This window comes from Pogoniulus pusillus, chromosome 13, assembly GCF_015220805.1.
Source record: "Pogoniulus pusillus isolate bPogPus1 chromosome 13, bPogPus1.pri, whole genome shotgun sequence".
In the NCBI taxonomy this organism is placed as follows: domain Eukaryota; kingdom Metazoa; phylum Chordata; class Aves; order Piciformes; family Lybiidae; genus Pogoniulus; species Pogoniulus pusillus.
The window spans coordinates 30,375,400-30,399,055 of NC_087276.1; the positions used below are offsets into that span (position 1 = coordinate 30,375,400).

At 44.3% G+C, this 23,656-nt stretch overlaps 2 protein-coding genes and 1 non-coding gene across 6 annotated transcripts in view; all 3 read right to left on the reverse strand.

Annotated features, from left to right (window-relative positions):
- POLR3E (RNA polymerase III subunit E) overlaps window positions 1-3,916 on the reverse strand; it is a 30,591-nt gene extending 26,675 nt beyond the window's left edge. The window contains exons 1-2 of the mRNA XM_064153790.1: window positions 3,756-3,916; window positions 55-135 (exon numbers count right to left, since the gene is read on the reverse strand). Coding sequence (XP_064009860.1) covers window positions 55-90 — 36 coding nt within the window. The 5' untranslated portion in view covers window positions 91-135; window positions 3,756-3,916. The remainder of the gene's footprint in view (window positions 1-54; window positions 136-3,755) is intronic.
- A 50-nt stretch (window positions 3,917-3,966) lies between these two features.
- Window positions 3,967-4,048, reverse strand: TRNAL-AAG (transfer RNA leucine (anticodon AAG)). Its single transcript has one exon. It is a non-coding gene; the product is annotated as a tRNA-Leu (tRNA).
- Window positions 4,049-6,964: 2,916 nt separating this feature from the next.
- EEF2K (eukaryotic elongation factor 2 kinase) overlaps window positions 6,965-23,656 on the reverse strand; it is a 32,575-nt gene continuing 15,883 nt past the window's right edge. For 3 of the 4 annotated variants that reach the window (XM_064153798.1, XM_064153799.1, XM_064153797.1), the window contains 13 exons: window positions 21,415-21,586; window positions 19,568-19,717; window positions 17,962-18,094; window positions 17,196-17,323; window positions 16,435-16,636; window positions 16,086-16,153; window positions 15,343-15,420; window positions 14,523-14,585; window positions 12,959-13,093; window positions 11,848-12,036; window positions 11,321-11,445; window positions 10,486-10,664; window positions 6,965-9,856 (listed from right to left, as the gene is read on the reverse strand). In XM_064153798.1, coding sequence (XP_064009868.1) covers window positions 9,747-9,856; window positions 10,486-10,664; window positions 11,321-11,445; window positions 11,848-12,036; window positions 12,959-13,093; window positions 14,523-14,585; window positions 15,343-15,420; window positions 16,086-16,153; window positions 16,435-16,636; window positions 17,196-17,323; window positions 17,962-18,094; window positions 19,568-19,717; window positions 21,415-21,586 — 1,732 coding nt within the window. In that variant the 3' untranslated portion in view covers window positions 6,965-9,746. The remainder of the gene's footprint in view (window positions 9,857-10,485; window positions 10,665-11,320; window positions 11,446-11,847; window positions 12,037-12,958; window positions 13,094-14,522; window positions 14,586-15,342; window positions 15,421-16,085; window positions 16,154-16,434; window positions 16,637-17,195; window positions 17,324-17,961; window positions 18,095-19,567; window positions 19,718-21,414; window positions 21,587-23,656) is intronic. The other variant, XM_064153800.1, reaches the window with a different exon arrangement.

Below are 23,656 nucleotides of genomic sequence, written 5' to 3' on the forward strand. Positions count from 1 at the left end.
TAATAATCAAAAAGAGTCTCATGTACAGTCAGTGCTGCCACAATGCTCTTCTACCTCTTGTAAAATTGGATCATCTTCTTCATTTGCCATGCTAGGATACAGAAACCTTTCTCCTGGCTTACTGCTTGGCACAACCTGAAAGAAAACAGAAATGTCATATGAGTCACTACATCTGTGCCACGTAGCCTGGAGTATTTGTTCAAGTTAACTTGGTTCCTTTCAGTGTCAATCTGTTCAGCCTTTCAGAGGAATGTATGTGTTAGCACAACCAGGTCCCTAATGCTCTGCAGTCTCCACTGACTGCCACCACATTTAAGAGACAAGAAAATGCATTGAAAATAGGTTAAGTTCTTTTAACTTTTCTGAAAGCCACGGATAGGTGAGAGAGCACCAAACACTGCTTTGTGGAGGAGAGGTGAGGCCTCTTGCACCTGCATTAACTTTATCTTTTATGCACTGTGCAACTGTACCACAGGCACACCTGCAGGGCACTGGCTGGTCAGCTGGCATGTGTGAGCTCTGGAACTGCCAGTGCAGCAGTCCCTGTAGTCACTAAGGCCAGTACCACGCGCATCACAGCTTCCCTGCTCAGAGCAACTCGCTGAGAGCAGGTATCAGAGAAAGCTGCCAGGTGGGAGAAGAAAACCCCTGTGCTTGGCACCAGACAACAGTCCTATCTAGGAATGTGCTGATCTTGATTTTGCCTACCTAACGCTTTGCCCACTTGTTTTCTGACCTACCACTCTTCAGACGCTAAATGAGAGCTCCAAAATACACTCCTTGACCTCTCGCAGGGCACTTGGGAATCACCAGAACAGATCTGACTTCCTAACTACACCAGCTTCAAAGAAAACAGCTGAGGTGAACTGAGGACTGGTGCTCTAGAACAATGACTCATCGTGCTGAATCCAGTGCTGAAGTCAGTGTCATGCCTGGTTCTGACCTCGGAATGAAAAATGACCCCGCAGTTAAATGACCATAGCTCTTCCCTGCTGAAACGAAACAAAAGGACCTACCAACTACTTGGGATGTCATTACAGCAATGTTAATTAGCCCAGATCATTTAAAACACCATGAAGACAGTGCTGGTAAAACAGGTATAAAAGAAAAAAGTAACTCTCACAAACTGAGCAAGGAAAAGTTTTAACAGAGGAGTGTGTTGTGAACATCACTTCACAGCCAACCTTCCATTCAGGCACAATTTCTGCTTTATTTACATGCTTTCTGTCATTCGACCCAGAAATATGAATCTCCTTAACAACAGTTTGGCATTAGGAAAAAAAAAGTAAAAATGCAGAAATGCACAATCTTCACAGCAAGATGCCAGTATCCTACCCTGGGCTGGTGCTGTGACCACATCACCATGTGATGTCTGAGCAACATCAGAGTATTCGCCGTCAGGCACCGAGTTCCCTCCAGAAGCATGGGCATGAATATGCTCTTTTAAGGAAAGGAGATCTGTCACTTCCAGTTCTGCCTTTCCTGCTCATGTCCCCTGGATGGCCCAACACAGCAGGCTCACGTAAAGCTGGCCTGACAGCTCTGCACAAAATGGAACAACTGCAGTTTTCATGCAGAACAGAGCTGATGATGGGAGGACGCCCAAGAGTGTAAGAATGTGTTGTAACACCCAGAGGGTGGGAGACTCGAGCCCAAACCCTCCTTCTTTGCCCCGCTAAGACAACTGAGAATCACCTTCTTGACAGCATGAGTGTCAGGTATGGGCTAAGTTATTCTCTCTCTCCAGAAGAAAAATTAGGATTCCCTGAGCTAAGAGGAGAAAGAGAAACTTAGCCTAAAGGACCTGATCTCCAGTCACTCATTTAATGTTGCTTACATAATTACACATGAAATCTCTTTGTGAACCCAGCTGTCAGTACTCAAACTGAAGGAAAATCATAGAGATTATGTTTTCATTTATTCATCTAAGGATAAAACATAGCCACCCTTTTACTGGAGTATCAGAATGACAGGTCTATAAATAGGAAGCAGTGTGTCCCAATGCAATATTCACCACTCATCAAAATACAATGCAGGTTATTTGTATGAATCATCAACTTTAGAACAGATTGCAGGAGGAGAAGGAATGTAAATCATCTCATTTCTTTTGCAATGGGCCCACAGCTAAGGCCAGTGAAATCCATTTATTAGGTGCCCATAACATCACCAATTCAGAACCAATGAAGACTGGTTGAACAACTACAAAAATCAGTGATGAAGGAACTGAATCCACCTCTAAGTCTGAGCTTAGAAGATTATTTGGGTACTAGAACTATCTTTTTTTTAATTGCCATAAACGTCCCAATGTAGCTGTAAAGGGAGAAACTGCAAACCTGTGCCATCTCACATACACAGACTTTTGGCCAGGCCTGCAAGAAACGCTCCAGCATTTTGCTGATACCTAAACTTGTCAGCAATCACGGACCCCTGAAGTGCCTACACTGAAACTGGAAATATTCTTCACACCTAATTATGCAGTGCAGGGAAGGCCAGGAACTCCTGCTGCATCAGTGCCTTCAAGTATAGCTAACAAGCCAGCAAAGTGGGAATCACCCCCATAATTTTCTCTGGCACTTTCTCCTGACTTTCTTCTGCAGGGGCTCTCTCAGCCCAGCACTAGGAGCAGTCCTCACGCTGAAGGTGGCCCCTGGCATACAGCAAAATCGAAGCTGCGAAAAACAGCTGAAGCACTTTCCAAACATTGATGATAACTACAAATCCGACCCCATTATTCGCTTAATTTTCTCCTTGTTTTGTTCATCTGCAAGCAGCTTTGCACGGTTCACCTTCTCCAAGTAAGCCCTGGTTCCTCTGCACCAGGAGCTCTCTCGGGGGCGATGTCACTGAAGCACATCTTCAGAATTGAAGAGATCTCGCATGAAGCGTGAATCTTTCTCTAACACCTCATTTAAGGAGCCGAGCGCTAGGCCTGTTCTGCCAGACGCAGTGCCGGAGGTGCTCGCTGCTGTGTGCTAACTCACAGGGGCAGCCCCGGAGCGTGGCGGTGGCCGTGCCAAGCCCATCTTCCACGCTGGCACTGCTCCACCTCGCTCACCCTGCGCACCCCGACGCCCCCGGCTGCCAGGGGCTGCTTCATTTCTGGCAACTTTCTCCTGACACAGCAGCCTGGCGGCAGAGGGGGAGCGCAGGGAGGGGGACACATGAGGAGGGAGGCCACGGCCAATCGCCCAAACCCGAACACAAGGCGAGGCCGAAGCGAGCGCGGCGCAGGAGGGAGCGGGCGCCTGGTCCCGGGCGCGCAGGGCTCTGCTGCAGCCCCCGCAGAGCCGATGCTTGGGCAAGGGCTGCTGACCCCGTTTTTCGCGCAAGGGCTGCGCCCTTTCAGGGCGGGAGGTGCAGGGCTGCCACCCCAAGGTGAGGGGCCCCAGACTGGTCAGTAACGCCGCTGTACAGTCCCGGGAGCATAGGCCAGCACTCTGTGGCTCGCTCGCCGGTGATGGGAGGCGAGAGGCCACGGCCTGTGACCAGACCTCCACCCGCTCCCTTCAGGGGCCAAGCACGGCGACCCCGGCCTATGCCAGCTCCTGTCAGAGCCCCGCCCGGACGGCCGCGGCACCGTGCTCCCGGCACTCGCCGCCGTGTCAAGTCCTCCGAGAGTCTGGCATCCACCGCCCTGCCCCGACAGTCGAATCCCACCTCAGCCCAAGCCGCGTTCTTCCGCTTCCACCGCCCTCAAGGTTCCCACCGTTCGTTTGGGCCCGGGAAGAGCAAAAGCAGCGCCGCAAACCTCTCACCTGGCGGAGCGCCGGCGCGGGCAGCGCGGCCGCCGGCTCCCCGGTGGCGGTGCGCGGCGGGCGGGCAGCGTTCAGGCAGCGGCCATGTTGGTGTCACTCTGGCCGGCACGTGGGGACGCGGCCCTCCTCCTACCCACAGTGCTCTGCAGAGCGGCTTGGCCGCCAGAGGGCACTGCAGCGGAGCCGCGCAGCAAGACAAAAACGAAGCTGCTGGCAGCGGTGGGATTCGAACCCACGCCCCCGAAGAGACTGGAGCCTTAATCCAGCGCCTTAGACCGCTCGGCCACGCTACCGCCGCGACAGTACTCTTCGCAATGCTACCTTTAGTGCATGTCTGTTCGTCCCACCTTTTCCCCCTTTCCTCCCTTCTGCGCTTCACACCCCTCAGTCTGCGTCCCAGTCCCAGCAACCGCTCTCACCGCACACGTATTCCACCTTGCAAATAAAGAATAAAATAAAATAAAATAACATTAAAAAAAAAAAAAAAAAAAAAAAAAAAGTACCGTGAAGTGGTTTTACTCCCATTTCAAGCAATTGCACTCACAGCGATGCGGTGCGCTCAAGCTGGGCTCGGGGGAGCGGCGCCCTGCGCACCCCCACACCGCGGGGACCCGGGCACAGCGCAGCAGCAGGCAGGGCTGAGCGGAGTCTGCCGCCGAAGTTGCCGCTCCACTGCCACGTGGGCGCCACGCAGCAGCCCCCTGCGTCTCTGCGGCAAGTGGGACCATCCCCTGGGCCCCTCCTCCAAAAATGTAAATAAAGTATCTAAAAACCGCATTGAATTTTCTGTTGCGAAGCCACAACTCACTGAATCAGCAAAGTGAAAAGTCTGCGCACGTTGGCGGGGAGGTTTGCTTGCACCGTGCTAGGCTGTAGTAGCAGCAGCACTGGTCAGTACAGCTCTTGAGGAAAAGGGTAGTAGCACCTTTTTCACTGCCTGGGGGCCCCCGAATGAGCCCTTGGGAGTCTCTGTTGACATTCAGCCTGAAATTCTGCAATGTTTTCATGGAGTCTTAACGCTATTCTCATTCTTTAACTAGAGCAGAATGGTTGGAGAAAAATTCCAGTTTTTCTAGGGTAAGGCTACAAAGTCTCACCACAGCTGATGAGAAGCTGTAATTACAGTGGTTCATTTAAAGGGGATAAACACACTGGAGTCCTAGTGACAGCCTCTGTGCACCTACCTTCCCCAGCCTCTCCTACAGCCTGCCTGTCCCTGCAGCACCCTGTGGTGTTGCCTCTCTTCCAAGGAGCTGCCGGACGTAATTCTGGCAGGAGGCTTCAGCTCTGCAGTCTTGCTAAAAACTTCATTCACTGCCTACAAGAAATGAGGAACAGCAGACACGTCTAAGTGTGAATGGGATCCTTCTTCAGCACTGGTGCAATTTCACACCCTGAGTTCAGTGCCTTTTCAAGCAGGCTGCTGGGTTTTCCAGAACACAGAGCTGACAGCCCTCCTACGGCCCTGACTTTGCAGGAAAACAGGAGAGGTTCAATGAGGATTGAGGCTAGGCATACCTGATTTGGCTTCACATTGAAAATCACTTTTAACTTGCTCAGGCAGAAAAGTTTAGGGGAAGAGTCTGGTTTAGCAGTCTCTAACAGTGAACAGGGCATACCACCCACAGCACTGCATATTCAGTGTTGGGGTGTGTGAAAGGCTGCATGGAGTACATCTTGCTCATGGTTTTCTCACTACAAGGGCTGCTTGACCCCACAGCTGCTTTTGCCCAAAGAAGTACTTTTCTACCGTGCTATGAGTGAGCTCAGCCTCTGCCTCCAAAATGTTTGTGTGCCTGGCCAGAGGCACTTCGGCACACTGAGGGAAGCCTGCGTACTGAAGATTGTTCACATCAGCCACATGTGACAGTTGCAGCGTGAGAGCAAAGGTTGCCCGCCAGGGCTGGCATCTGGGTCACCATGTTTCTCCTTTTACCACTGCAAGGTAAGATGATGACTGTGGGACTTTCTTTTAATATGAAAACTGAAGGAAAACTCAAAATATGACACAAGCTCTCAAGGCTCATTATATATTGCTTTCCTGGCACAACAGCTGGCCAGAGAAGAGCAAGGACCCAACAGTCAGCCCTCACCAATCTCGAAGCTGTCCCCAGGAACTGTTCCAGGCCCCAGCACTGGGAGGCACAAGAGATGCCCCTAAAATAAAACCTGAAAACACCCTGACTCACCACTAGAAGCACTGGCCCTGAATCCAATCCTCCTTAAAATTCAGAAGAGAAGTTCTGATTTGGACCAGCTAAACTACACTGTGTCTGGCAGTAGTCACTCTATTCAGAAGTGAAATTATACCTGTGGGGAAAAGAATGAGATGCAGATCAGTCCTACAGACCAGTAATGTAAGAAACAGTCCATATTCTACCCTATAAGCTCCAAGTGTTGCCTGCCTCTGTGCCTTCTGATGGATGCCATCCCCACTTTGTTACACCTGCCAAACACTCCTGCTGTGACTGCAGCTATAGCTACACAAGACTTGCAATGCCAAATTTCACCATTTTTCATCTTAGTGACACCATCTGACAGAAGCTCTGCTGTTTGTTTAGTTTAAGAGATTCTGCCATTTCGAAGTGCCTTTGCTAGAGAACAATCTCATATTGTTTAAACTGTACAGGAATGGTTTCATATTGCTTAAACTATACAGGTATAATAAATGATATCTGCCTAAATGAAGCAATAAACATGGAAGAATAAGAGCTCCATTTATAACATTTGTAAAGGGCTAGTATCAGACAGTTTATTCTCAAAGAAAAAGGGGAATGAATCATCCTGAAGATGACAGCCATTACAAAAAACTGACACTTCAGATCAGAGGCCAGGTATTTACATTTCTGAGGAGTAAGCAAAGACTGAAGGCACAAAGATGCCTCTGTAGCAGTCTTGCACTTCTGTCCTTACATCTTCTCCCATATTAAGTTACAAACACCACAGGTGTTACTGAATGCAAATAAAAGAGCACATCAACCATTTAGTTTTCTTGAGGAAAATAGGTTTTGTTGGAACAAATCCAGTCAATCCCTCAGTTAACTTCTGACTGTTGGATGTGAATGAAAGTAGGTACAGAACAATGAAAACATCACAGAGGATTTCTGGAACCTTGCAGTAAATGGATCAAACTTTGGCCAATTATAATACCAAAAAACCCCCAAACCAACAACAAAAGCAAACCCCAACATGCAATGACTAAAAGTCTGTTGAGAAAAATGACAAGAACAACTTTATTGACAGCCAGAATGAAACTGAAGTGAATGAGAGGACCAAGTGATGAGGTATTCCCGCTGACATCTGGAAACACTGAACCCAGGCTAAGTTCCAGCAGGTTGAGCCTCAGATTTCTTTTCACATGTTTTAAAAATACAGATTTTTATTTATTCATTGTGAAAAAAAAAATCAAAAATACAGCATGTGGCAGTATCATCCAAAAAGTATCCTCAAAAGAAGGGCATGGTACAAGTTGTGCATATTTCTGTAAACGATTTCTGGTTTCAAATTATTGACAGTTCTAGTTAGTGGAGCTAAACAACAGGGTATCACCTTAGGATAGAAGGTAATCTATAGCACTTAAAAGAACAGTATTTGCAGGAAAAGAATCAGAACTTTCCCCACTGAGCTGCATGCACACTTACATACCAGATCTAGAGAGGACTGTCAGCAGCTTCAGCAACTACTGAACTTAGCAGATTGAACTACACCAACAATGTCAATACATCCCTCAGGTACACATTTTGGGTGAGCATGCTCAATCTCCCCAGCTCCCTGAATGGGTGGTGTTGTTACACATGCTTCCTTCAGGGAAAATCCCAAAAGACTTGGCACTGACACCTTGTGAGGAAACCAAATCATTTTGACCGAGTTTGTTATAGTGCCTACATTGCACAAAACACTCTTCAGCTGACCTCAATGGTGAGAAGCACATTCACCTTCCACTGAGAGTGATATTTTAATGCTATGAACTGAAAATAGCAAAAAGGCCACATCCAGAAGAGGCTTTAGGCACCTAAAGCAGAAGTTTGGATAGGTACTTAAAGCATCCATCCGACTTGCAATCTTACAAACATGTTCTAGCTCAGCATATTAGGTCTAAAACCTTGGTTATTTTAGTACCTAGCTTAACATCTACCTAAGCCAAACAGAGATCTAGAAATTAAGCATTCCTCCATTAATGGCAGAAGAGCTTCACCTTTGCTCTTAAAACAGAAACTGAAGCAAACAGGCCACATGCACTAATTTCCCACATCTCCTGCATTACACAGCATGAAGATGCAGCCGTGTATTGCAACACCACAACTACCTGGTGGTCCTGGTAAGTACCCATAAGTAGGCCATCTAGAGGTAACTTTTCATTGTCTCTTAGGACTTAAATCTTCCCATCTCACCTCCTTAACCACCAGGACACCTCTTTCAGACAGTTGCAGTTGTTACTGATGTCATGCTTAGATATTGATTAAACAACTCAAGGTGCACGTGCCAGACGGAGCAAGTGGGGAGCACAACTTCAGAGCCCAGCAACAGGCACTTGCGCAGCGAAAGAGCAACATTTTACAAGACATCAGTATACTTGGCTGTACATGCAGGAAGTCTCAGTGAAACCAACAGCATCATCTAGCAGCCTGCTTAGTTTTAAGCATACTTTTGAAAGCTTGGCTAAAGCAAGGCTAGCAAACACTTCACAGGGGTTGCTCCTGATTCATACCGACTTACATCCTCAAGAGACTGCAAGGCCAAGAAGACAAAAACGCTTCCATCTTTGTCTTGCTGCAAAATGACCAGTAACCACAAGCACAGTACAGCTTCTCTACTACCCATATAGCTGGCACTGCAGCTTTGGAATAAATACTGGCTTTAGAAGAAACTTATCTCTATGCAATGGTAACGCAACAACCACCATGCATTTGTCCTCCCGTTACTGGTTAGGATTATGCAAACAGGACACAGAAATTCAAGTGTTTGGGGACAACACACTGTTTCCTCTCTTTAACCATCGATTTTCTCTAACTGGTGTTTGAAACATCTGCAGATAAAAGCTATTTAAACTAGATAAATTATTTTCTGTACTAGAAATAAGTGAATCAACATCCTCTAACCTTTTCAGTCATCCCTCTGGAAATGGTGGAAAGTGTATTCTCATTTTTAAGTGAAATGATATAGTTTCACTGAGAGTTGAGATGTCACTGTCCAAATAACTTCAAATTATCCATATATTACAGGTTGTCACACAAACATCAGGTAAGGTCAGTAGGACTCCATATAATGAGGTTCTTACATGGTGCAAAACGTGAAAATGAGGGAGGTAGCTGGATGCCTCAACTCATCAGGTGCATCAGTTGAGTTTCTGATGCTTAAATATGCAATGCTGGTCATGAATGAAACATATTCCACCCTGAATATCCTCACTGCCAATCTGAAGCATCTTTCCTGATCTTCCTCAGGTTGCTAGGATTTGATCTGGAATTTGAGAGGATAAGTGAAGTGCCTGGTAACACTAGCATAACAGAATGGCATCACTTAACAAGACGAGCAGCTGCATGCTTAAACTGGAAATTGACAATCACATGCAGATTTGGTGAGATACACCAAAAACGAAGAAATGCTGAGAATTTACCAAAATATTTTTCTGCATGTAGGGAGGAGAAGAAAAATGTAAACACAGATCATTTGCTGCATAAAAAAACCCAGAACATGTGAAACCCAAACAAACCTCAGCTTCATTTTTCATCCGAAAAGCTATGTTCCTCAGTTCCAACAGTTTAAAAAACATCCAAAATGTCAGGTGTCTGCATTACAGCTTAAAAACACCAGCAGAAGTTTGGTGTGGTACCCTCCACAGGGTAGATGCAATTTGGATTTCCCCCCTCAAAAAATAGAAAATGGAAATACAAAAACCCCTTGGTAACAGCACATAAAAATATAACTTTTTAGCTGCAAATGCAGCAAGTCTATACAAAAAGTTATATACAAGAACTGCTTATTGCAGAGTTATTCTTCCATCATTGCCCAAGCCTCTTCTGCTTTTTGATAGTACTGATTTGCCAGTCTGCCTTTCATGGCTTCCATTGCTGCTTCTGCTGCTTCTGTGTAGAGCTCTCCTGGAGAAGGAAATACCATCAGTTACAGGGTAAAGGCAACCACAGCTTTTCATCTAATGGACAAAAAAAAGAGAATCTGAGGCCAAACTACAGGATATATTCTAATAGTGTCAACAGAGCTCCATCAGCCAGGAATTTGGCTTCTTCCTCTTCAACTTGAAAGTCACAGAACTGGCTGTTGATATATATATTCCCGTTCCTTCAATATATTTGGAAGGAATGGAAATGGGCCCAGCCAGTAGGATCCTCCAAGAGGACTCTAAGATGCCTGATATATAGATTTCATAATTAAGACAGTGCCGCATAGTGCCCAGGAGTAACTCAAAAAGCAAGCAGCAGTCTGCAGTTCAGTGGCCTCACAGGGAGTGAAGGTTGCTTGCTAATGACTCAGTGTGTCACAGGAATGGATCTGCTAGCACCCACTGTGCCTGTCATAAGCAAGATCTCATTTGTCTGTTTACAGCCTTCTATCACCCTGCATCATTACAGCTTCATCCACAAATCTGAGGGTATTGACCCTCTGTATGCTTTATAACAGCTGAAACACAGAATGTATTTTGGGGTACATGGTGGGGGGAAAGAGAAGGAAAAGCAAGATTACTGATTACAGAAACAAAATGAGGCCTCACCTGATCTCTGTGGATCCTTACTCAGCTGGAAGCCTCCCGTCATTAACATCTCTGCTTCCCTGGCCAGGAGCAGATACCGGGGCTCATCCTGAGTGCCATCATATTCACCTCCCTCATCACAGTCGGTCATGTTCAGCGCAGCATTGTACCAGTGCAGTGCCTCCTTCCAGTCCTGTACTCTGAAGCCCAAAGTAATTTTTGAGGATGGTTACTTTAGGAAACAAATGTACTTAGCATTGGAGATTCAGAATTCAACTTTGCACTAGCTTCTCATAGCCAAGAAAGCAAATGTTGTTCTCATGGAGTCTCATTCGCTGTGCATGCAAAGCAGCATCAGGTCACTGCATCAAAATGAGGTGGGACTCACTCTATGCAATAATTACAGAGGAGAAAGTATCAGACTGAAGTGTCCTGCTTAACTCCAGAGCTTGAACTTCCTTACTAGTGGCATGGTTTCAGTCTGGCATTTATATTTGTGAAGACAACTGATTTAGAAGCAACCTGAAGTTGCTTTAAAATGAGCAATTGTCACACTGTGTTCAGTGCATTTCAACGAGAAGTTTAACATTATTTGAAGGTTCACCATTGCTAAGAGTTTCACTGCTGTGCAAAACAGAAAACTCATTTCAGTAACAATTACATGGTACAAAACAAAGACAGAAAAGTCACTATCATCACCCACTATACTTGGTACTTAAGGAAAGGACTATTTGTCCACTCATCTATACTGCATAGTCCTTTGGCAAATCGCAATTTAGTTTCAGACACAGTGCTGATCCTATCCCTCCCTACCCCCTCCCACTGAAATACCAAGTTACTCAGTCATGCACAGTACCTGTCTGAACCAAGATTTACACCTGTATCATATGCTCTTGCTACCAGAATCATGGAAGATCGGTCTCCAGCCTCTGCTGCTCTCACTAAGTAGTCAAATCCTTTATTTCTGTTCTCCTTTGTGTCCTAGTAAAACAACCAAAACCTTTACAATGCATTTTTGTTCTCAGAAAACCCATCCCTTCCTCTAAAACAAAATACAGTTTCTTCAAGTCAGTAACAGTTCTGTGTGTTTAGGATTCTGTGGGGCAGGCCCAGTCACAAGAAATTAAGAAGCCCAAAGCAAAGATCACTTTAAAAGCTTCCCAAAGGTATGCAAGCATTTGCTGGCAAAACCAGAAACAAGCAGTAATTTTTGCTGCTTTGTCCAAGTCCTTAATTTCAAAGTTACCTGTTCTCTCTGAAGACAGAGGAACAGAACACCTCACTATGGTTATTGTTTTGTCTCCATTTCCTGCTATTCTTATGCTGTTTTTCCAGAGCAGCACAATGCTGCTGCTTCACACTTTCTTTGGTCTTTCTGTTTACCTCCAGAGTGACCTCGGAAAGAATGTGATGTGGCAGCTGAGAGTACATGAGTCCTAACCCGACGATGGCTTCCAGCTCCCCACAGTCTGCAGCATGCTCCAGGTGAAACAGGGCTGACTCCTGATCCCAGTCCTTGTCTTTCTCACAGAAACGCCCAGCTTCATGATAGCGAACCAAGGCCAAATGGACCTAGCACAGAATCATACCAGAAAGAGACGCAAGTATGAAATGCAGCCCTGTGCCCATACCGAGGCACAAAAGTCCCTCTCTGAGGTGACCACTTAGAAGTTAATTGTGTACCTCTGACTGAGCAGAAGCCTACTTTGGTAACAGAGACTTGAAGCTTGATTTGTGCCTGAATATATAAAACAAGCAAGACTCAATGGCTACACACAGCAAGGCTGCCTCTCCAGTTCTGTATGCTTAGACACAAAGCTTTATAAAGTTGACTACTAGAGATGAAAGACTTAATTCAGCCAGACAGTAGCTGCCACAAAATCTTTCCACATCAGGGTGCCCTGAGCAGTATTCTCCAGCAGCCTGCCACATCAGAGCACTAGGCCTTAGGGGCATGTCCTGGCATATCTGGGACAATTTTTTTCTCCTTTGCCCAGAGGAAAAGCAGGTTTCTTCTCCAAGTGAATGTTCTGAGAATACCTGAGGCTCTCAGGACATTCAGGAAGATCTACACTGTATGTTTTGAGTGTGGACTTAAGGCCATGCATAAACCCAAACTTTATCCCAGATAACACAGTTACAGATGGTCTGGATTAAAAGCAGTTGGTCCATACTACCATTATTTGGGAGCCCAACCTTGCTCTTTGCAAGGTATGTGGGTCAAGCACACCTTATCTATTGCACTTCTCCGTGTGATACCTCTGGAAAGGCAGATGAGCCAACAAAGTCCTTCCTAAAAGAGCCCAAATGTCCAAAAGCATGGAATTCCTAAGCTTAGATGTCCTGTATAAGTCATGATTATGCAACAAAAAGCTATAAACGTATTGTTTATTTTCATCTGCACAAATAACTTCTGCAGGGCAACACTCCTAAGTAATAAAAACAAGATGTCCCTTTCCTGTTGGAAAGAACAGGATAACTAAACCCATCCTACCTTTCCAAGAACTGACTTTCCAATTTTCTTTTCAAGTTCTAGAGCATTAAGCCTCTGAATTTCCTGGGCAACACAGGATGGCCTGTGGATGTGGACTCTGGAAGAGTTGTAAAGATTCCATTTCTCCACACTGATCTGAAATAGAGAACATACTATGATTTGTATCCAAGATTAAAATTTCCATACTATCCACATGGATTGTCATACAGAAGTCAAATCTTCTGTTATTACTTAGTAGTAAATACTGGAATTTAAGACACAGCTTTCAGAAGTCATGTTAGTAGCTTAAAAAATTGCTATTCTTCATTAAAGAAACAGATTATTTATAATCTCAATAGAAAGTGTCTTCAATAAATGACAGCAAGCAAAGCATTATCTTTAAGCTCTGAATCAGCAAAGAAGCACCTGAAGAGTCACACTGCAAGCACTAAGGTTATCCATACACAAAAGAAAGATCAAACTCATGCTTTTATAGTTAGAATTTTGGTTCCAAACATTTGAAATGCTGCTTGCATTCCACAACTGTAGAAAAATGCAGAGCACCAATGCAGCAGATGCTAGGCAGATACATGCATTGCTGTTTCTCAGGATGTCCAGCACAAATGAAAAACACCCCCAACTTTTCAATCTAAAGGGTGGACAGGGAATAATAAGAGCTAAAAATAATCCCATCAAAATGAAAGCTTCTGGATGCACACAGGGGAAATGCAAGAGGGGAGGTTATTGGAACAGAACTTCAGCCTGTGAAAGCTATTTCCATTTCTGAAAGCACTACATATGACTGCAGGAAAGTCTGAAAAGAGTATCTAATTAAGTGACTTGTTCTTGTCAGAGCTCTGCTCGTCTTTCCCTGCAGAACAGAGTTATTTGTTCAGCTCGTTATCACAGATCATCTACAAAAACATCTAAGAAGGTTTGTTCTTCCCTAGCTCAGATACACAGATTCCTATTGTCACATATTTCAAATGCTACCTGTTTGGAAAAAAATCAAATAAAGTGTAGAAAGGAAACAGAATCCAGCTAGGCACCTGTAGGCAGGTGGGGGTTGGTCTCTTCTCCCAGACAACCAGCAATAGAACAAGGGGACACAGTCTCAAGCTGTGCTGGGGGAAGTATAGGCTGGATGTTAGGAGGAAGTTCTTCACAGAGAGAGTGATTGGCATTGGAATGGGCTGCCCAGGGAGGTGGTGGAGTCACTGTCCCTGGAAGTGTTCAAGAAAAGACTGGATGAGGCACTTAGTGCCATGGTCTGGTTGACTGGATAGGGCTGGGCGATATCTTGGACTGGATGATCTTGGAGGTCTCTTCCAACCTGGTTGATTCTATGACAAATAATTGCTAATTTATGTCAGAGGCAGTTTCAGAGGCAAAAATTTGTTTGTAACAGTACTTCCTTACCTAGAAAATGAAGACAAAGCAGAAAAGGAAACAGCATGGAGGAGTAAGTTGATTATTAATAAATATATTCTGTAGCTGAAAAGGATGCAAAAGTGATTTAGTAGTGTGAAGTTAGATGACTGGCAAAATGGGCAAGCAGAGTTGCAAACAATTCTGCTCTATTTACCCTTGCAGAGCTTCCCAAACTGTCTTCATCCGATTCGTGTCTTCGGTTGTTGTTTGAATGGCCCTACGTTAGCGTAAAGATGTGCATCATTTAATTTGCAGCAGCTGATTTGTGCCAGTTATCACTTTAGACCATTCCTATTTCTTATGGCAAAATTAACAGTGACAATGAGCAAAATAAGTTTCCACTGGATCCTTTGTCTTGGTGATATCACAGTATAAAAACAAGCATGCTGAAACAGTAAAGAATATGGCATATCCAGGGCTTTAATCCTGTAAACTGGATACCCCACGTCAAATACTTTGCCATTTCAGAGGTGATAAAATTCACGGTGTCTTTGGGAGTAGTGTTCTCCTTTTCTTCCTCTCATTAGACACCTACTTAAGATCTTCATGTCAAAAAACATTTACTAAAAAGTTTGTATTTTAATCAAGTAACCCAAAGGAATTCTGAAGTTGCATATTGTTAACAGCCAACACCAGCAAGCCAGAGAGAGCAGGGAAGGCAGGAGTCTGGAAGCAGATTGTACTCCTGGATTCTGTATGACAAGAAGGTGCCTACATTCCTCAACTGCAATACACATCCCACAACTATGCAATGCAATGCAGCGTTTGAAAATAAGCTCTGCATCATAAATAGCCTTTTCCCCCTTAACAGTGTCATCAACTTGCCCAAGGTGAAGATGTAATTTTGCAACATGAGGGAATTTCTTTCCAACTATTTTGTCTCTTTACAAAGCCTAGGTTAAGAAGGATAAAAAAATAAGGCTACTCAAGTATAAACAGGCCCAACTCTCTTCATTCCAGAGTGAGGTTCTCACCTTCTCTCTATGATCCACATCCTCTAGTTCACTTCTCTTTTCACTGGGATATCCACTGTCCCCACCATTTTCAAAATCCTACAGAAGAGAACATCACAGCATTAGCACTACCCTTTATAAGGATCTCAGTTTGGCATTTCCCACAGAGAAAACCTTCTGCTGCATCAGTGAGGTATGTTGGATGGATACACTTGATGAAAAATGATTTTACATTGTGCTGCCTCTGAGAGGCAGAACAGGACATAATGACCCAGAAAGTACTGTCCATACATTAAAAAACCCAAATAAAACCAAGGACTCGCACACCTTATCAAACCAGGAGTCCACTTAATACAGTTTTCAGTAGTAGATGAAAAATTCTCATTGCAAACCTATTGCATTCCCCCCCAGGCGAGGTTCTCTAGCATCTCATAGTACTGGCATTTGCAGGAACCTAATCAGTGGGGGTTCTGGTTAGCTTTCATACCACCACAGCTAGCATGAGAGCCAAAGACACAGGCAGAGGCTTAAATTATCTGCTGAAGTACACCAGATGCAACTACATTTCTGGAGGACCCAACAACAACAAAACCCCCAAACAAAAAGCCAAAACCAACTAAAAGTGCCTGCAGGTAACATGACCTGCAACAGTGAAGGCAGGCAGGGCAACTTTATGTGCTTTTGCTGAACAAAGCCTTCAGGCAGCCCTTTAAAGACACTCATTAAGAAATTACAATCTCATTTTCTGCTGGAAAGACACTCACCCTTTGGTTATCAAGCTGATCATAGTCTTTGTGAACCAAATTATCTACTTCATTGAACACAGGCCAATCTAGGAAGAAAAATATTTGCTTCTTATTGTAGGGATACCATGCTTCAGCAGAAAGCTCCAGAAAACATTGCTTCACCTCTGTTTTTTCACAGAATCATCTCTGTATTAATTTTCTACATAAAAGTACTTCTGGGTTTATTTCTGCCCAAAGAAGAATGCTAGAGACAAGTATCCTGGACTCAATACAACATGCTGTCATGTTTAAAACTAACAACATAAAACAAGTCACTGTCAAACGTTTGGGAACCCCCCCAAGGAAGTTATGTCTGAGGCTCACTTACTCAGCATGTCCATCTTCTGGCTGTGAGGGGTTGCTGAGGAAGGGGAGCAGGGTAGAGAGTCAAATGCTACGTCGCTCATGCTTTCATCTCCAGAGTTTTCAGACAGGCGGAAGAGCAGAGGAGGTCGACTGCCAGACACTGTTCTCACCCGGCTGCTGCCACATTTCTCCTCTGTGCCACGGAGAATTGTTTGAGCAGATTCCTTGATGGATTAACAAGAAAGCCCCATGAATCCTGCTTTCCTCTATTCCAAGCACACTGCAGAAGCCAACATGAGTATTTACTAGAGTCTCCTCTATAAAAGGAGAAGTATAACCACACATGTGTATGTGTCACTATTTGCTGTGAACATTTTACACTCCAAACGACTATCAAGCCCTGGCATTGCTGTAGTGTGTTCTCTTTAGAACTGATTTTCATTCCAAGTATTTAATCAAATTTCATTCACAACAGAATCAGTTGAGACCGCTATCAGTTAAAGACAAGCAGTTCTGTTCTTCTCCCCAAATCAGGTTTGTGAGACACAAAACTTAATGATTTCAGCATTTAAAGCTGCACTTGGTCCTAAATATACATGTCATGAAGTTCCCTATTAAAGTTACAGCATTAAATTGGAGACAAGTCAGCTTTAAATTGCTGTATTTTAAACTGCAACATTAATGATAAAAGTTTGTCATGTAAATAGCATATTTCAGTGTTATTTAGAGGGCTTTCAGCATTAGAATAAACCAGCTATACCACTTAGTTAATCAGGCACTTACAAGCAATTTTTTATTATAATCCAAGGCTTCTCTCTCTTTGGATGAAAGATCAAATGGTGCAAGCCCCATGCTTTTGCAGATCTTGTTGCAGAAATGAGAATGAAAGAACAAGGCCATACCTCGAACACCTATGGCATTAAATGAAAGTGAAGAAAGGGTTTAGTAGAAGTTTAAGATGATTGACTTGTTAAAAGTGTGAAGTCCTGAAGCATCTTCCAAAATGTCAGAAGAGAAGGAAAAGGACAAAGTGCATTGTAGCACACATGGCTCAACTTTTTTCTACTTTATTTTAACAAGTTTAGGGTCTTGTTACAAATGCACAGGATAACAGATTCCTCTGGCTGTGTCATTGAGAAACATACCTAGATTTGACATAGATTAAAAAACTGGCTGTGTCTCATGAACAACTTCATATATGAACACTTGGGGCTTAAAAAACATGCAAGGCTCATCTCCCCACATTCAGCTGTATCCACTACTGCAATGCAGCAAAGAAGCTAAAGGCCATGGTTATTGCTATGACATTGTAGGAAGCTCCCTAATTCCATTACTTGGTTCAGTGTAAAGTAGGCCAGAAGACATCAGCCAAGATCAGCTCTCATTTTAAATCTGCCCTTGTGTGACAGCTGTCCACCTCCTTACAGCAGGACTTCCCCGGCTGTTTGCAAGACCCTCAGAAACATGCCTGCTCACTCAGACCTCTAGTGGCAGCTGGGAAGAGAAAACAAGCATCCATCGGCACAAATAAAAGGATCACTGAACTTACCTAGATTGCCATCTCCAAAATCTGTACCACTCTCTGTATGAATCTGAGGGTCCGTGTAGAGGTCTCCAACTCCTTGGATGTCAACAATAATGAGTTGGTGTCCTGAGCGCTCAAAGGTGAAGTGACTAAAGGCCTGGGAAGAACCATAGAAGACATCTGAGGAAACTCTTCCTTGATCTACTCAGAACAGTAACATGTTCACCTCTTCTAGAAGTCTGATAAGTCTAGTGATGAAATTTAACTGGTATAAACCTCATGACGTAAGCAGTGAGAAACTACAAGCATGTAGTACATTGCTTCTCAAATCAGTCCCCATTCAGAGATGGGTTAGAAGAGCAAGGGTGAAAACCAGCAGTGGAAAGATGCAGGGGAGAGGAGATTGCTTTATTCCCCCTTCCTGTACTGGAGATTCTGGTCTCCATCACAGTCTTCACCTAAAGAAGTGGGGTGCTGCCTGGCAAGCAAAGTAAATGGGAAGGGAACAAGAGGCTCCAAAGCCAGTGCAGAATAACTCCTGCATAGACACCCTGGCTGTGCCTGTGGATTGCCAAGCTCTGTAGCACTGGAGCATTGTTTCCTTCTACCAACAGGCAAAGTTCTACCATACTAGAGGAATAAAAAAGTAAAAAAATGAGTATCCCCCAAAATTCTCCTTCCCCTACTATATCCTCTGGGAGGCTACTCAAATAGCTGATCTGACTCTACACTCATGTCTGTGGTAAGGAAATGCATCTTCTACTCTAAATGTAGCATTTAAAAAACCAAGTATAAACCCCACTTCTTTTTGGCATAAAGCTCAGACATATGAACCTTCTGGGAAGGCCTCCAAAAAAGCACCGTCAGGCCTAGGGGAGTTGAATGGTGGTGACAGACAAACATTTTAACCGCAGCAAACCTCACAGAACATTTTGTTTCCCACATGTGAAAGCACAGCACTGATTCAGTGTACAAAAGACAGCCCAGAATATAAAGCCTCTGGTTACACTAAGCATCATGGCAAATACACTAAGAACAAGGGAGGGGAAATAACTGATGAGAACAAAATCCTCAAGCCCCAGTAGAACATTCCTCTGCTATGCTGATCACTTTGCATTTTTCATCAGTAAATTCTTTTAGGAGATCCAAGAATCACTTGAAACCTATACTTGTATTTCTATACACAAGCTCAGAGTCACCTACTCAAAGTCTGTAGCTGAAAAAAAATAGCTTTTTATATGCAAATAGACATGAGCTGGGTACCTGTCACCTCTTCTCCTTATTACATAAGGCACCAAAAGACTACTAGTACATAGCACAGGAGAGGTCTTCCTTCCTGCCTTAATTTGAAGTTTGAAATATGTTGACACCTGCAATTACAACCCAAGTCAGAGGGCATTAACCATGCTCAACTCAACTAAGATCAACAGACACTGCAACGCAATACAGAAGCTCTCGGCACTCGAACGAGCAGGTCCTAAATAAAAGGCAGACATACTAAAAAAGGGAAATGAACCTGGCATTGCACTGGAAAGCCTGCTGCCAGGAAGGGAAACTGCAATTAAGACTTCTGGACCGAGCCAAGGAATTCCCTGCAGCAGCCTCTGGAAAGCACTACACAAAAGCTCACTTGCGGAGTAAGACGAATGTTGTCATCTCGCACAAATCCAGAATTGGAGTTGTATTTGATATATTTGCCCTCAATGTAATGTTCCAGGTGAAACAGAGGCTTTCCAGGTCTGTCCTTCATTTCAATAATACAGGTCTGTACAATATCCACCTGGGGAGGGAAAGAAGATAAACAGTGACTAACAGAATATAGTCTTCAGATCAAGGTGTGTGTGAATCCTCCAGCTGTGAAAACCTGTCCCGTGAAGGCAGCGGAACAATTGCACAGGTCTGCCTGTTTAACAAGGGGGTGGGGGAAGAGTCATGTGCTTCTTAGGTTACTGGAGGAATTCCACACATGAATAGCAGTCACTTCAAAACTGCTCACTCCTGCAACAAATCCCTCTGAAAAAAACCCATGTGTTGGCTTTCTATTTCATTTTTGTGGGTCTCTTACGAGCACACTGCAAAGAGTCTACACCCAGAGAGCAAAACGTACAACTACCACCATGCTGCCTTTTCAGAGAACAACTGAATCTGTCTGCCACGCAGCTGCTTCTACAACCTGCCTCACCTCTTCCCTCTGTCCTAGGAGAAGGGAGGAGCCACCACAGCTCTCCCTTGCTTACATATTTCCCACACACAGCATATAAAATGTCTAAGATTTCTAGATTGCCATCTGTGTACTTCACTCTATACCTCACCTTGCCGTTAGGAGGCAAACCCACACAGGAGGCAAGGCACATAGTCTGCAAGCAGAACAGCTCATTTTGGCTATAAAATCATTAAGGCCCCCACGCTAAGTCATACTTCTCAACTCAAGCATTTTGTCACTGTCACACACAGTCTGTGGTACAGCCAAGAGCAGGAATCAAGATACCACAGTGCACATACGGTATCCTTCCTACAAGCTGCCCCTTCCACCCGTTTCAAGTCACATATCTATGATACATACCGTGGACATACTCAACAAAAGAGAGCTACTGGCTGTAACAGTTGCAGTCCTTCATCCCTGCACTTTTGTTTCCTGTCTTTTAACAAGCTGATTGCTGCTGGAAGTGCTTTTGTTGAGGATTCAATGGCCAGTGTTGGCCAGCAGCCATCCAACTTAACAAGCATGGAAAAGCACACAGCTGTGTTGGTTGTACAGAATGTATAGAATGATCCCAGCCTCAGAAACACACCACCTCTTCCTGCATACTGTGTGTTTATGAAGATCTCTAGCACAGATGATGGGAATGTCTAGTCTGATGTTGCCTCCACCCAGAAGTTTAACACATCTTAAAACTTTGCATTTAATGCAATGTGCCAGTATTGCCACTGAGACACAGAGGAAACAAACCCAAAGTATCTTCATTTAAAATAAAAGTATTGTCTGGTCCTCAGAAGTCTGTCTTTGAGTAGCTTTGTAAAGTTATTCAGCTATCTAAGTCTTCCTAAAACCCAGTGCTAGTTAGGTGGTTAGACTGGTTTATAAGCATCTACCTTTCTGGAGCACTAAACAGTTAAGTGCTTGCTGAGACAGCTGCTGGAAATAAATCCTGTGACATCTCCCATTATCTCAAAGGCAGCTGGGCAAATATCAAACAGAGCAATCCAAACATCATTGTATTTTGGCCTGCAGAGAACGGCTGAGAACAGTCAGACATTCACAAACACGGAGCCCATAAACTGGGAAAGAGAATTTGTGCATTCACTTAATGAGAAAATAGTTATAATTTCATGGAAAACACAGCAGGGCAGAAGCATCTATCCAAGCAATTAAATTTAATGGAATGTGAACAAGTGATTCCCTCTAAATTAACTTGTTCTCCTGTTAGCTGAGTTTCCAAGAGTGCATTTTTTCCTTAGCAAGATCTCTGACTGTACCTGCTTTGGTGGCTTGTGCCGGTTGTACTCTTCTCCCCAGAGTTTTGCTTCCATCTGAAGTCGGACGTCCTCAAAATAGACATCCCTGCCCACGGCCTCTATGTATTGCTTGGCAACATAGTTATAGGCACCTTTCCAGTTCTGTGTGTGCAAGAAGTTGGACAGCTTTTTCCTGAAAGACAAATCATTCACTGGTGGAATGAAAACCAGAAAATGAATTCAGTCTTTCCCATTTCATTGCCTGCAGACCCAGACTCTGAGACTGGAATTACCCTTAGTCATTTATGGGATAGTCTGGCTGAAGAATGAAGCACAAGCAGGGAGCAAGGGGAAAAGTGCCTGTCTGGTTTGACTTCAGATACTTCTACTCTGAACTTCCTCCTTTCCCTCCTGTTCCCTTGAGGCTCAGAGCATGGGACCACCTCAACACCCTGTTCTAATGTCAACGGTTATTTTCTGCAGAAATTAACAGGGGGTGGCCTTTCAAACATGAATTGAGAGGAGAAAACCCTCTCCTGTAAGACCAGACTGCTGTCTTCTCAACACACAGGGGTGAATACTCAATACCCACCATGTTCACAGAAGGAAAACTGCACCTGACAGTTCTTTTAATTTTAGTTGTGTGTAAATCTTTAATCCACAGATTTCTCAAGATGGAGGGAACAGGGACTTTGACAACAGAGAATCTGCTGGCTGCCAACAAAGAGATTAAGCAGGTATGCAGTGGTTGCAAAGCATGCCACCAGTCGAGTCAAATGGGGAAAAACTCACAGCTATCAAGAATTCTAAAGCAGACAGTCTCCTTTCCCAGAGCAGCCTCATGCACTTACATGGAATATGGGTGAAAGCACTTAACCCTTCCCCTTGAGAACTTCAACTAAGACAGCAAAAAAGGTGTGAGACCCCTCTGCTGTGCCAGCAGTAGGCCCCAGCCACGTCAAGCCAATTTGAAGGAGTATGAAGAGCATCCAGACTTGGTGGCCAAGGAGGACTTGGTTGTCCACCCAGGGGTTCCCATACTCTGCTCAGCAATGAGCAATGGCTCTCTGAATCTTCCTTGGTGCCATGCTAAACCAAACGTTTTGAGAAGCTAATAGCAGCACTCAAATTCTCAACCCTCCCCATCCTTCCTTTGCTTTCTCCCTCCTAAGACCTTGTTGTAGAGGTTTTGGTACAAGGGACGCTCTAAAGGCAAAGCAACTTCATTTTGTCTGCTGTCCTGCAGGGATAGGCAGGCAGTTGCTGTAACAGAGGTCTTGGAAAGAAGGAACAAGCAAGCAGGATAAGAATTTCTGCTAGGATTTGAGACTTTTCCAGTTCTCTGAAGAAACACATTTCTCTACATAACACAAGCCAGCTCATGTACTCTTCCAAGGCAAATACTCTCTGCACTTCATTGAGTTAATGCAGCTAATACCATCACTGTCATAATTAATGCCTTGCTGAGTTGCAAAAATCTAGAAGAGAGAGCTCCAGATGGGAAATATCAGAGCACCACTGAGAGTTATGGAAAACCCAGCAGTAGGAAGCCGACGCACAAGTTACATTTTCTTTGCATTAGAGGTTAAGGCAAAGCTGCAAAAATAAATGTCTGTCTGTTGTGTATGGCATAAGATATTGTGTAAAGAGGAATGTGGTAAACAACAAGAGCTAAGAGCAATGTCAGCAGGCTAAGGTTTGTTACTTGCCAGGCTCCATTCACTGCTCTAGCTGGCTTTGCAATGACAGATCCACCAGCATAGACTGATACTGAGAGGACCGAGGGATTACTCTTTCTCTACTTTGCTCAAGTGCATGTTTTTGTTGTTCACAACTTTCTTTCCAGAAGTGCCACCAGACATGAAATCAAATTTCTTTAGATTCTGCAGCTGGAAAGATGGGGAAATAACCTTAAGAATATACATTTATATATTTTTTAGGAAACATTTGTTTCCAGAGCCTGGCAAGGGTAGAGCACTTTTCTACCATGAACTGATTTATAGCTAGATGCCGATTCCCACACCCATGCTTACTAACAGACTCCAAGGAGAGGAAAATTCCTCCTCTGTCTTCTCCCACCCATGACCCTTCTGGAAAGAGTAACTGCTATGAGTTCAAGCTCTGCCTTACTCAGAACAGGATTACTCTGATATACATGATCCAAAATAACCTCTGGGATGATAACCTTCTTCACCAAGGGAGCTTTCTGGGTTGAGATGGCACCATCCAACTATTCTTTCCCATTTTCTCTGCCTAACCACAG